We start from the raw sequence: 13,391 nt of genomic DNA, 5'->3' as shown, positions 1-13,391 counted from the left end.
GCAAGGAGGAGTGGGGGGTGGGGGCTGATCTCGGGACACCTGCAACCAAAGGTTAAACACACACACACACACACACACACACTGACCAAAGTGGAGTTTGCAGCTTGTTTTTGTTGCATTTTGTGTTTCAGAGTAAACAGAGCAGAAGCAGCAGGGGCCAGGGGTCGTGACCCCAGCCCCAGGGACAATTCACAGTAAAGCAAGTGACCCCCCCCCCCCCCCTGTCATCTAAAGGAGAGACGACTTGTCTGCATGAATATTTTAGTTTCTTCCCCTCCAGCTGCGGTTCTAATTAACCTTCAACACTAATCACATTTTTATTTCTCTTAACCCCAAATAGTTAAGAACCTGTGAACTTTGAGTTTTACTGTGAGAATAGACGTGTGTGTGTGTTTTAACAAATGACGGCTGTGGCGTCCTCGTAAGCACGTCCTCCTGAGCAGGACTTGGACCACTACTGGATCTTTCAGGGCCTTCAGACGTTTATTATTTTGGTTTCTGCTCATTTTAAACACTTTGTTGACGCTTTTCATCACAGAAGTAAAAAATAAATACAATTAGTTATATTTATAGTTCTAGCATGATATTAAAGTGTTTTAGCTCATGTTTTTATACTTAACTTTCTTTTGATCAACACAATCTTGATCTCTTATTTGTTTTTAGACGTCTCGTTTGCTTTTATCGGATCACCAGAGAGTCCCGACACACAGCTGATGGGTTCAAGTCCCCCAGAGGCTCGTTGTGACGAGTCCACAAGTCCCCAAACTGTCTCAGGGCGATCTGGACTTTCCTTTTAAAGAGATGACATTTATTGGGTGATCCAGTGTGTGTGTGAGTGTGTTTTGTGGAAATGAGGGTGTTACCATAGAAACATAATAGTGCTAGAATTACTTGAACAAGTGGATGTTACTTTAGCATCATCTACTGTAAAGGCGGACAGATCTCTCTCCTCCTGACCCACTTCCTGTTTGTCCACGTCTCAACGCTTCTGTCTCCATGCCGGTGGTCTCACTCATGTCACTATGGCTGTACATGTGCCTTTTATTAAAGATCATGGAACCTGCACTGCTGCGTCTGCCTCCAGTGTTTGGACAGAAATGCACATCCATCTGTATAAATTATGCATTCTTTGCTGCGGTTATGAAATTTTAAATTTAATTCCGGAGCGGCGTGTGGGTGATGGATACGTTTCATTGAATTTGATTTGAAGGATATGAATCACACGGAGCACAAAATGAGTTATCCAGCGTTTGAAACGTTACCACGTGGGTGGTTTATTGCTTGCTCAACAGCAAAAGTGGGAATATTGCAGGAGTGGAAGATGTGGATTGCCTGGAGACTTAAGCGAAGTGGATTTTAAGGTAAACTCTAACTGGATTTAGTCAGGACTTAGCAGGATTCTGATCTTTTTGAGTGGATGTTCAGCAGAAGAAGCACAGGTGTAAATTAAATCAGCGACGGCTGATTTTTGTTTTTTAGGAGTCGTTTCTGTGCCTGCTGGCTTCCGTAGCGTCGCTCATCCTAATGTCTGGTTTTTCTGTAAAGGAGAGGAAGTACAATAAAAAATACCCGGTCACCTCTTCAGATTATGAAACTCTGTTCAGATTAAACTGAGGAATTAAAAACTAATTGGTAACGTGGATGAATAAAAAGCAGGTCTGTGTAGTGGGTGTTACTGAGCACCAGAGGGCGCTCACGTCCAACAGGAAAATGGGAAATTTTCTGTTTTTTTTTTAGCTTAAAAATATCAGTTTCTTATCAAACACTTAAAACAGAACTTTCTCTGAGTGTTTATTATCCTGATCCTGAATTCAGACCTGTTTTCCTCTAACTCTCTTTCATCTCTGCTGTGGTCGGCCGTGGGTCGCCCTGCTGCTGACTTCCTGATGAACGTTTCTCATCACAGAAGGGATTACTATAAATGATGTGAAGTTCAGAGGAAGGACGACGCAGACTCGTGACCTCATCAGTCGAGCCATGGCACTTTATTCTCTTCACACAGTGCATTTCCTTAAAACACAATATATAATTTAATAACAATATAAAACTCCATTTGTGTATATAAATTATGCATTCAGAACAGCAAATCTTATATATTTTACTAAGCTTTGGTACAGTGGAATATTTATCTCTTTAAGCGTGTGTGTGTGTGTGTGTGTGTGTGTGTGTGTGTGACAGCAGACCCAGATGAGGGATCGGCGTTAGTGACGAAGTGCAAAAACATTGAGTTTAAAACATGTGCAAGCATGACTTCAAGCAGGAACCAGAACTCCATCAGAACTGCCCGTTCCAGGCTGGAGCGCTAAGGGCGGAGCAGCTGGGAAGATGGCAGCTACTGTGGTGGGAGGGCGGAGGGACCACACAGCAGTACCCTGCATCCCCAGTTCCACCCTTACACTGGGGGAAGGACATGGGGACGTCCCCCTGCAAGGAGACAAACATTTAATTTCAAAAGAAGGTGAAGCCCTGTGAACGGAGTTCAGGTGTGTGTGTTTACCTGAATCATGCTACACTGATGGGAGGCAACAGGTGTGTAGGTGGTCTGTACGGCTTGGGGGTGTGGGTGGGAAGGCTGCTGCACCCTCACAGCGGGGGGGTAACCTCCTACACACACAGGACGTGATTAACAGCTGATTCATGACAGGAAACACATCAATACCCAGTCGCTAGTTTAACGACGTGTAAGGAACAATCAGAAGAGCTCTGAAAAAATAAAGTTTATTACATTTTCAGGATTAATTGTCCACATTTGTAGTTTCAACCGTAGATAATAAAACCCTGATGTAGTGGATTGAAATAAAATAACCATTTCTGTTGGGTTTGAGGTTTCTGCCGCACCGTCCTGTCGAGGAGTTCTGGTAAACGATGACGACTTTAGTTACATCAGAGGGAACGATGGGATGAGAGGAAACAGCAGGAAAAGAGACCGGTTCACTGTGAGACCCTCAGACTACATCTCTGACAGTGTAACGGCCCCCTCCTCTACTGCCACCGCGCGCTCGCTTCTCTCTCAGCCTCTCGCGATGGCACAAACACAGAAGAAGAGGGCCGCAGAGAACGCTCATGTTTTTAAGTCCAGGCTCAAGACCCATCTTTTTAGTTAGCTTTTATCTAAATATTTACTAGTTTTATTTCTCGTTTTACATGATTATATTTTATTGCTTGCTTTGCATGTTTTATATGATTATATTTTAGCACAGTTTTATTATTTAATATAATTGTTTTACTGTCTATATGATTTTATTTATTACTTATTTTCTAAATTTTGTTCCTTATATTTGCTCAATTATTATATTTTTACTCATTTTAATCAGTGTTTCCTCTGTAGGGGCCCTCTGCCCCGGGAGCGGTGGTCGACTGCAGCTTCCTGGGCGCTCTATAGGTGGGGGTCTGTGCTCCCCCTCCTCTGAACGCCCTGAGTTAGTGTGGAAGACCTGATGCTGCCGGGCAGACGGCTCCTCTGATGGCGTTTCCTTGCCTTACCTTACTTGGCTCATCTGGACTCAGCCAAATATAATTTTACTTGTGTGTGTGTGTGCTTGCATATGTCTGTTAATGTTTTTAACCTGTTATGGTTATTTTGTAAAGCTCTTTGAGAAGCACTCTGTTTGAAAAGCGCTTTATAAATAAATCTGATTGATTGATTGAAGAGTCAGGTGCGTGGAGGAGTCGTGCCCGTACCTGTCGGCTGTGCTGCCTGGCCGTGGAGGTGCTGGGTGTGTGGGACCAGGCTGCATCCATGCTGAGCTGAGGTAGGGTACTGGCCGTAGTAACCCGCAGGCACCTGAGCGTCATTAAATCGTCTGTTATCCTGACAAACGTGGAGAACGTTCTGACCCAGGTGTGTGTTTACCTGAGGCGAGGGCTGGCAGTAGCTGGAGGAGACAGGAGCTGCATAGATGTAACCCTGACTGGGGGGGTAAAGGGGCGGGGCTTCTGCTGCTGGCTGACAGCTCACTGAAACTTGAGCCAGATGTGAGGAGAGATCTTCAATCTGGCCGGAGAAAAACAGGAGGTGAAACACGTTATGGAAACGCACGGCGGGTCGTTTAGGGATACGTACGGTCGGCGGAAAGGAGACGGGTAACATCTGTGGAGCCGGATACCAGACAGACGAGCACTGGACCACCTGAGAGACAACATGGAGACATGAAGAGAAGGGACAAGTGCGTGAACGTCTCTGACAGCTCACCGTTACCTGCTGCTGAGGCTGAGTCTGGCTCCTGATTGGCTGCTCGTTGTCCAGAGGGACGTACACAGCTGGGGTTCCCTCGGAGTTGAGGTGAGGCTGTCCTGAGAGGTCAAAGGTTGAGCGTGATGAAAGTGTACATCCTTCTGGACAGTCTGGTGAGTGTGCAACGTACCAGTGAGCGGGTTCACAGTGACGAAGGAGGAGTTAGGAGCGTGCTCCTGGAAGATGGGAGGAGTAGAGCAGTGAGGATTGGAGGAAGGCAGCCTGTGAAGAGCGATGGAGCCTGAGGGAGACGGAGAGCAAGAATAGACGTGAAAAAGAGAAAACGATGGATGAAAAACCACCTTTCAGCATTAATGACTTTCTCCCTGACTATGCGAGGACTGGAGGTGTTGTGTGAACATTTGCAGCTCTGGTGTGAAGATTTGTAGCCGGAGCCGAGTTTTCACACCAGAACTTCCACTGATTTCTGTTAATTAGATACTGCTGAATAAAAAGTGATAATTTATAAACAGTCAATTTTTCCACAATGATGAAGCGAAGTGCATCCACACAGGTGTCGAGGAGCCAAGTGTCTTACCTCTCATGACGGATTTACGCCCACCAACGTGACATAAGAAGTTAAAAAGTTATGAAACGTGTAGAAAGTCACACCTGAGCCTCGAGGATCCCAGTTGTGGCTGGCAGACGGGCACGGTTTTGGCGCAGGGTTTGTCCACTGATAGGAGGAGTCTGAGTCGGTGCTGCTCCAAGGTCGGGGGCCGTTGCTGTAGCAACAGTCTGTTTCAAAGCTGCTCTGCTTGCTGCTGCCTGTCCAGCTGGAGCCGGAGCTGTCGCGGCTCCCCCTGTGAGGCACATCCAGAGTCACCGTCAGCCTCTGACTGCATGAGAGGAGCAGAGCGGGCTCCAGACCCGCTTCATGAGGGGCTGGGGGCTTTACGCTACATTAACTCACCAGAATCGTCTTTAAAGTCTTCCTAAACAAGGCCGTGTGTGATCAGTGATAAATGACTGTGTGTGTGTGTGTGTGTGTGTGTTCACAGCTCTACCTGAAGAGCTGTCTCCTCCTCTGGGCCTTGGCATGAGGACTGTACTCCTCCACATCCCTGCACACACAGACATATATTAATGTTCTCATCTAAATATAAAAAGCTGAAAGTCACACGGAGAATCTGCACTTCAGGCAAGGTTACATGGTTTCTGCATGGCTGCTCTCCGGGGTGCACGGCGGCTGCAGAAGCACAGAGCAGACGTTAGCCAGAATCCTTCCCGTCTCTTTGTCGCGTCCGTCTCGCTCTCTTTCTCTCACCTCTCTGTTGAAGACTCGTTCTCGTGCCCTCTGGTACTTCTCTCTCTCTTCCATCGACTTGCTTTGCTTCTCACATAACACGTGACGGCGGTTCTGTTTGGAAAAGGAAGAGCGGACGAAGTGAGTGAAGGAGAGGATCAGAGTCATCTGCGGAGAAAGCTCCAGAGAGAGCAGACCTGGTCATCAGAACTCTTCTTCCACCTCAGACTGAACTTCATCTGGTGGATCTCGTTTCTCTTGTCAGGAGACACCTTGTCCAAAAAGCTCCAGTCGGGTCTGACGGGGACACACAGAACTGTCTTTAGCTCCCGCGGAAGCAGAAAGGGACGATGTGACACACTGGTGGTGCTTACATGCGTGTGCTGCTGGTGCTGTTGATGATGACAGACGTGCCTGTCTGATCCACGTTGTGCTCCATGCCAAAGTAGGCCGCCACCCGATGGACCAGCATACGGTGGTAGGAGGACATGGAAGGGAACTTCTTAAAGAGACTGAGAGACAGCAGCGTGATGTTAGAATCGCCAAAGACACAGAAAACACACACACACACACACACCTTTTGCTGTTGATAAAGTCGATCATGTCCTGCTCCAGATTCAGCAGCATCATGCGATCTCTGGAGTTGCTGTTGAGGGTGTCGACCAGAAACTGGTGCAGATCGATGCCGGTGGAGTCCGTGTACTCCACGGCGGCCTCTAGGAGACACAATCAAGCAGGAAGACGTCTCACCGTGCGCAAAAACACAAAAGCACACAGCAATAAATAACACCCCCAGGAGACGCACATCTAAATAACAACAGAGAATCACATTTTATTACATTTTATTTGCTTTACCCACTGACTTATGAAACATCCCCCCCCCCCACACACACACACCTTTGGACGGCGAAAGCTTCTTTGGATCTGTGCTCGTCTCTTGTTCTTCCTCCTCACAGGAAGCCCTCTTGTTGTCATGGCAGCTAGATGAGATGTTTGCATCTGGAGATGCCTGAAACTGAAGGAAAGAGCGGGTAATTTAGTGGTGATGAGAATATGGAGGCGGTAAAAGATGACAGCATGAGTGTGTGTGTGTGTGTTACCTTGGTTTCTTCGTACGGGTAGCAGTCCTCGCTGACTGCCACGCTGCGCACCAACTTCCCTTTGCTCTGAAACACAAACACAAGCATTATTATGAATTCATAGTCGAGAGGAATCGATATCTGGGAGAGAATGAATAATGAGAGGCAGGGCTACTTTGGCTTACCCTGACTTTCTTCTTTTGTTGCACCGGGTTACCTTGTTTCTATGAATGAGAGAACAATTTATTATCTGAATATAAAATACGCGTTAGCGACGAAGATGCATCTATTTAAATGTGTTTTCTGCATGTTTAATGTCACGTACCTGCTGCTCGAGCTTACTAATGTCAGCCTGACGATCCTCGGCCTCCCTCTGTTCGCAGAGGGGTAGGAGTAGCGATGGAGAGGTGCAGCTCTTGGTAGCACATGGTGTCTCAACCAGGACGTCTGTAATTTTTACCTCTGCCTCTGTCATCCTTCTGGAAAACACAACCGCTGGTTTCTACAGATTCTGTTGGCTCCGCTCGTGTCAGACATCTCCACATCAGTGTGTAGCATTGTGTAGCTAGCGCCCACCTGTGTGTATTTGTTTACTGGAGAGTCTCACGGGTGAAAGATGGGGTTGTATATCCCATGTTCCCACAGGGCAGCCAGAAACACGATTATTGCGTTTGCTTCGGCTCACGTTCTCTACTGTTCTACTCTCTCGCTGGATCTAATGGGAAATAGCCTGGAGATAAAACACACAGGAGAGAGAAGAAAACGGTGTTAGCAGCCGTTTCATGACACAAACACACACACACACTTATATCAAACAGTTGCCAGAGCATAGACGCATCACTGCTGGAAATGACATCAGACGCTAATCTTGTGTTCCCGCTCATTTGTGCGTGAACTCCTGTCGGCACTTCCTGAACGCTCTCCTGGCATGACAGCTAATTGCTGCCCTACCGTACTCAGTGTTATTACTGTAAGCACGCCTGTATGCCTCTGTGACTTTAAGATATAAGCCTGTGTTTGGAAGCCAGACATGCATGTGTGTGTGTGTGTGTGTGTGTGTGTGTGTGTGTGTGTGTGTGTGTGTGTGTGTGTGTGTGTGTGTGTGTGTGTGTAGCAGCTCGTCTGAACGCGTGTCTGGTATTCTAGCGTGTCCTCCAGCTTTTCTTAGAAACAGCAGCTGTGGAGGAGAGCATCATCTGATCTGGCAGCAATGATGTCCCCAGAATGCCAAGCTGAGCCTCTGATCCCTGTGGTGAGAAGATTGCTGAGACCACGGAGATAAGACACACACACACACACACACACACACACACACACACACACACACACAAGGGGAAGTGGCATTCCAACCATCTACTCCAGAACAGCCAAAAATCGCTCAGCGGGGACGCATTCTGCTGTAACGCAGCGCTCGAGGGACGCTTAATCCTGCAACACCTGGGACTGAATGATGAGCTCCGAGGATGCTGAGTCCCATAACGTGGTTATTCAACACCAACAGGAAGTAAGAGCAGTTTAAAGCAACAGATTTCTGTCAGTCCGTGTTGCGTTTACTTTCCTTAGGCGTCCAAAAGAAACCGCAGACCTAAATTATAGATGTGGTTCAGCTGGAATGTCATTTACACAACTAGAAAAATATTTCCTTGCATTAAAAAAACAAAGCAAATTACTTCAGATAATTAAGGCTGCTAATTAAGCTTCTAATCAGATAATTGGACTTCCAGTTTAGTGCTTATTATAAATGTTTCACAGGTACCGACCCGTTCCGCTCCCACACATGTTCTACTCAGATGACATCATCATCTACAAACAGACCTGTTCTTTCTACGATTCTGATGCTGAAGTCGCCTAAAGGAGACGTTTATGTGGTAAATATACTGCACGTGTGTTTTGGGGTGGTTGAAAAAATAAAAAAGATGTATTTTCACACTTTTTAATGTTTTATAGACAAGATGATGCATTAATAAATAACATCAAAGTTAAATTTTTAATGAAAAGAATAACCACTTACTGCCCCGCTGTTTCCTCTGTGTGTGTGTGTGTGTGTGTGTGTGTGTGAGACACAACAGGGTTGGATATTATTTGTTATCTTAGACAAATAAAAGCAAAAGTGTCAGTATAAGTGGAAAAAAGAAGAAGGAAGAGACGGTTTTTCCTCCAAGGAGGACGGGATGAATAAGCGGGAGGGAAACAGAAGATGGAGAAAAATGAGTCTGTGGGGGTTTTAAAGGTGAAGAGGGTTGAAGAGAGAAGATGGAAGAAGTGAGACATGAGGAATAGGTGATGGAGAGGCTTGCAGAGCCGCCCGTTTCCAGGTTGTTCAGCCGACGGCGGTGGAAGAAGGGATTTAAGCGCAGCTACCAATTTTTGAGCTGAGCGCTGCAGAAGTGGCCGGCCGCCCGGGGAGAAGGTGTGACACGATCATTAGTGTGTGACGGATGGCGGCGGGAGGAAGGGAGCACCAGAACCAGCTACATCATCATCCATCTGCTCTCTCTCTCTCACCAGGACACGTCTCTTCTCCAGCCAAAAGCTGCCTGGCTCATCTACACTAACACACAGGCAGGGCCGTGAAAAATGTCCAAAAGCTACTTCAGATGGCCACTGTCAGCTAAACTGAGGATTAGTCCTTAAGCCGGGTACATCCTTTGTAATTAAACTCATAAAAACCATCTTCTACAACCAGGAGTGTAATCAGCAGTGGATCTTCTGTTTCACACCAGGTCTTTGGACTTGGCTGACCTGTGGACTCGTACATATTTATCTCTACACCTATTCCTGTCTGCAGTCGCTCTTTCTGCATTCGTTTCTCCATCCTGAGAACACGAAGAAAATAAAAAAAGGATCACTGCTTCTGGACAGCAAGAGCAGGCATTTGAGTTTCCTCTCCAAGGTGCTGCTGGATCAACACAAGACTTCATACGCTCTGGAGCTCATTAGGAAACACATCGGCAGGAGACCAGAGATGACAGAGTAGCTTTCACAGATTTAAAACACAAATCGAGGAATTCGAGGCGAGTGCGGATCATTAAGCCTTTTTTTTATCCATCATATGCACAGAATTTGTCCCCAGGCTTCTAATCACACTGCTTCTACGTTCCCTCCTGCCTTATTCAAGATATTTATTCCTGATCCTAGATATTTAGAAGGTTTCACTTCTCATATGATTGGCGAGGTTATGTATATTACAGGTTTAATTTGGTTTCCTTGCTCCATCATGCTAAAGCGAACCATGATCTCGGCTGCAGAAACGGCACCAAGGTAAAAGAAAAAGTAGGTTGCACATGTGAGATTTGGGTTAGACTGTCCTGCCATCAGCATCTGGGCGGCCGCAGCGGCAGCATCACCAAGGTGACTTGTGGTTTTCACAGCTGCATCGCTCTGCAGCTGAACTCAAACCCCAAACAGGCAGGAGAAAACACTGAGTCTATGCACACGCATGCACACGCGCACACACACACACGATTGGTGAGAGCTGCTGCTAATGGGGGATTTCAGACATTATCACAGGGCATCTTGGAAGTGTTGCAATAATTTAGCAGAAATGACTTTGTGGCCTTCAAGGTCTCCAGCTGTGCATCCTAGTGACAGCTGTGGAAATTGTGATGTTAATTCACTGGAAATTCTGTTTTTCTCTTTAAAAGAAAGTTATTTCTAAATTATTAGCCACATTCCTAAAATTCTGATATAAATAACTTACCAAAATAAAAGCGGGGTGAAGAGATGCTCTTTAAGGGAGGACCAGAGAGCATCCATGGTTAAACATACTCACAATCCAGCCATCAAGGCACTCTGAGGTGTAAGATAGGGAATTAATTTTATTTTAGTAACTTACTTATGTTTTACTGCACTCATTAGCTTATTAATCACTTTAAAAACATTATATTAGATGCTTTTTTTGCCCCTGCTGTTTTTATTACTTCATGTTACCTTGTTTTTATTTTTATTTTGTGTTCATTCCGCACCTGCTTATTGTCCCGTTTAATGTGTCTTGGGACATTTTATGATATTTCAGGGACAGGATAGGGGGCTCCTGGGTCTCATAGGCCCCCTGATACCGAACACGATCTTCTCGGGGACTTGTCCACACACAACCCCGCTGTTTCCGGTTGAGCCGCATAATTGGACGGTGCAGAGGGCCGGGATTGGGTGGGGGGGGTGTCGCATTACGGTGACCCGAGCTGAGATGCCACACCGGACTATTTCTGCTCTGAGCCGAGGGGAGTGGACCTCCTGCTCCGGGACTTCATCGCGCTGTCAGCGGTTGGTAGCGAGCGGAGGACGGAGGGTGAAGGATGCTCAGCTGGACTGGTGATGAACTCATCATCAGGGTGAAGCAAGAGGCGGAAGTGCGGAGGAAATGTGTTAAAAGTCGTTTTCACACAAACACGAGAGTAGAAAGACAGAAGCAGCTGCTCAGAGACAAACGTTGCTTTAAAACCACCGAACTCAAAGTCACAGTAAACGCATAAACAGAGCAAGCCGATTGATCATACATCAGAATCTGGTCCAGCTACCTCCCATCATCCGGAGCTGAGACGCAAGAGTCGGAAAATGTCATCATTTGTCCAAAGAAGATTCATCTAATGGTGATTACATGCAATGATGTTCTTTTTTTACTAGACATAATTGGGGGGATGGACGGTAATTAAATAACAAAAGTACTGCTGACACTTAAAGGGTTTTTAAACATAATTTAACCCATTTGAATTAAAGAGACTGAACTAAATTTCTCCTGGTGCTATTTTAAATGTCAATTCTGACTAGTTCAGATGCGTTTTAGACACATGAAATGTGTTTTAGTGGGAGAAGAGTTTAAAAAGATTCACGTATTTCAGAAGGGAGAAGCTCGACAGGTAACTGTCGTTCAGCCGAGCCGCTAACTTTCCAGCTGCTAGCTAAAACGTCGCGCACCAGTTTCCGGTAAATATTAAAACTTCGAGTTAATAAAGCATTAAAAGAAAAAATAATATGTTAAAAAATTTAAAACACCAAACTATAAAAATCTCACAGCGAAAACTGTCTATTTTTCTGTTTATGGAGCGGAAGCCACCGTTGATCAGCCCAGCCGTGGTGGGGACCGTTAGCTTACCGTAACTTGAAGCGGTCCCCCCTCCGCGGGCTTCTCGCCGGTGCAGTCTACCGAACGCCGGACTGCCGCTGCTGCCTTACACCCTGTGTCTGTAGACTGAACGCTCCGTTGCTCCTGCTTCGCATTTTGCTCTTCAGGAGGAACAGGGGGGGCAGGAGGAGGAGGAGGAGGAGGAGGGCGACCGAGAACCGAGAGAGCCACGCGCCCACACACACACACACGCGCGCGCGCGTCAGTTAGGTTAGCCCCTCCGCCGTTACTACACCAACATCCGGGCCACCCCCCCCCCCCCCCGCTCTCTGCATCCAGCCAAACCCCAAGACTCCCATTCCATCTCTTTATTAACTCGAACGCCATCAAAACCATGGAGGAAGCAGATTCTCTGTTTAATGGAGACACAAAAAGATGCAAAAATACAGGTGAAATTATTTCCTGTCATGATCCATAAAGATTAAAAATACCCAATGCAACATAATCGTCACTGCAGTGCTATAAAAAGTCATTTCTCACCTCACATATTTCTTGTTTTTTCTTATTTTGGTCACGCTTAAACACTTCAGATGAGCAGAAAACAGAAAAAGTGGAGAATTTACAAACCCAGACAATTTTAAAACATTTTAAAAAAGGTAAATGATCTGCATTTATATGATTCTACAACCCCTCAAGGCACTTTACAACACGAGCAGTCATTCTCACACACACACACACACACACACACACACACACACACACACACACACACACACACACACACACACACACACACACACACACACACACACACACACACACACACACACACACACACACACACACACACACACACACACACACACACACACACACACACACACACACACACACACACACACACACACACACACACACACACACACACACACACACACACTAAATTCAATTCAATTCAGTTTATTTATATAGCGCCAAATCACGACAAGAGTCGTCTCAAGGCACTTAACAACGTAAACGTTCCAAAACAGGTCAGTTCATTAAGCCAATCAGTAAAAAGTTTCCTATATAAGGAACCCAGCAGGTGGCATCAAGTCACTGACTAGTGTCAGTGTCTTTACAGCAATCCTCATACTAAGCAAGCATGCAGCGACTGTGGAGAGGAAAACTCCCCTTTAACAGGAAGAAACCTCCAGAGGACCCTGGCTCAGTATAAGCAGCCATCCACCACAACTCACTGGTGGTGATGAGCTGCCTGGTGATGGGCTGCATGATGGCGCAGTTGTTAGCACTGTTGTTGCCTCGCAGCACGAAGGTTGCAGGTTCGAAACTCGGCTGCGGCCTTTCTGCGTGGAGTTGCGTGTTCTCCCCATGCATGCGTGGGTTTCCTCCGGGTACTCCGGTTTCCCCCACGGATCACAACGTGCCCTATAGGTTATAAATTGTAAGTCACTTTGGATAAAAGCATCTGTCAAATAAATAAACATAAACATAAGTAAGGCTGCTGCACACCGGCGCCACCGGTCCCTCTGGCCACCACCAGCAGGCAAGGCAGCCCAGGGTCACAACGACTATGACAGACTTAGCAGGTCTCGTACCTGCAACCCCCGATTAACAGGCAGGCACTTAAAGCTACAATAGCAAATCTGCAAAATAAGCTCTCTGAAAACATTTTTCATGCCTCTTAACAATGTTCTAATATAGTTGCTATAGTTATAAAATATTTTGTGGAGATAAAAAAAAATCCCCCAAAAAATCAGTGAAGTGGTT

At 46.2% G+C, this 13,391-nt stretch overlaps 1 protein-coding gene across 2 annotated transcripts; it reads right to left on the bottom strand.

Annotated features, from left to right (window-relative positions):
• Window positions 1-1,963: 1,963 nt before the first annotated feature.
• On the bottom strand, window positions 1,964-11,829 carry arpp21 (cAMP-regulated phosphoprotein, 21). 2 transcript variants are annotated; one of them, XM_015973891.3, is made up of 20 exons: window positions 11,652-11,829; window positions 7,136-7,289; window positions 6,885-7,038; window positions 6,745-6,783; window positions 6,581-6,646; window positions 6,378-6,495; window positions 6,058-6,196; window positions 5,855-5,992; window positions 5,678-5,777; window positions 5,502-5,594; window positions 5,386-5,423; window positions 5,242-5,298; window positions 4,847-5,037; window positions 4,365-4,475; window positions 4,199-4,293; window positions 4,064-4,129; window positions 3,854-3,994; window positions 3,682-3,784; window positions 2,498-2,604; window positions 1,964-2,424 (listed from the first exon to the last, which is right to left on the bottom strand). In XM_015973891.3, exons 3-20 carry the CDS (start codon window positions 7,032-7,034, stop codon window positions 2,275-2,277), a joined length of 1,902 nt encoding a protein of 633 aa, XP_015829377.3. In that variant the 5' UTR covers window positions 7,035-7,038; window positions 7,136-7,289; window positions 11,652-11,829; the 3' UTR covers window positions 1,964-2,274. The 2 variants fall into 2 exon arrangements, with proteins under 2 accessions (XP_015829377.3, XP_015829376.3); XM_015973890.3 differs by having other exon boundaries at window positions 5,386-5,594.
• Window positions 11,830-13,391: the final 1,562 nt, after the last annotated feature.

Source organism: Nothobranchius furzeri, chromosome 19, assembly GCF_043380555.1.
Source record: "Nothobranchius furzeri strain GRZ-AD chromosome 19, NfurGRZ-RIMD1, whole genome shotgun sequence".
Taxonomy (NCBI): Eukaryota; Metazoa; Chordata; class Actinopteri; order Cyprinodontiformes; family Nothobranchiidae; genus Nothobranchius; species Nothobranchius furzeri.
This window is presented reverse-complemented; position numbering and strand designations above follow the sequence as displayed.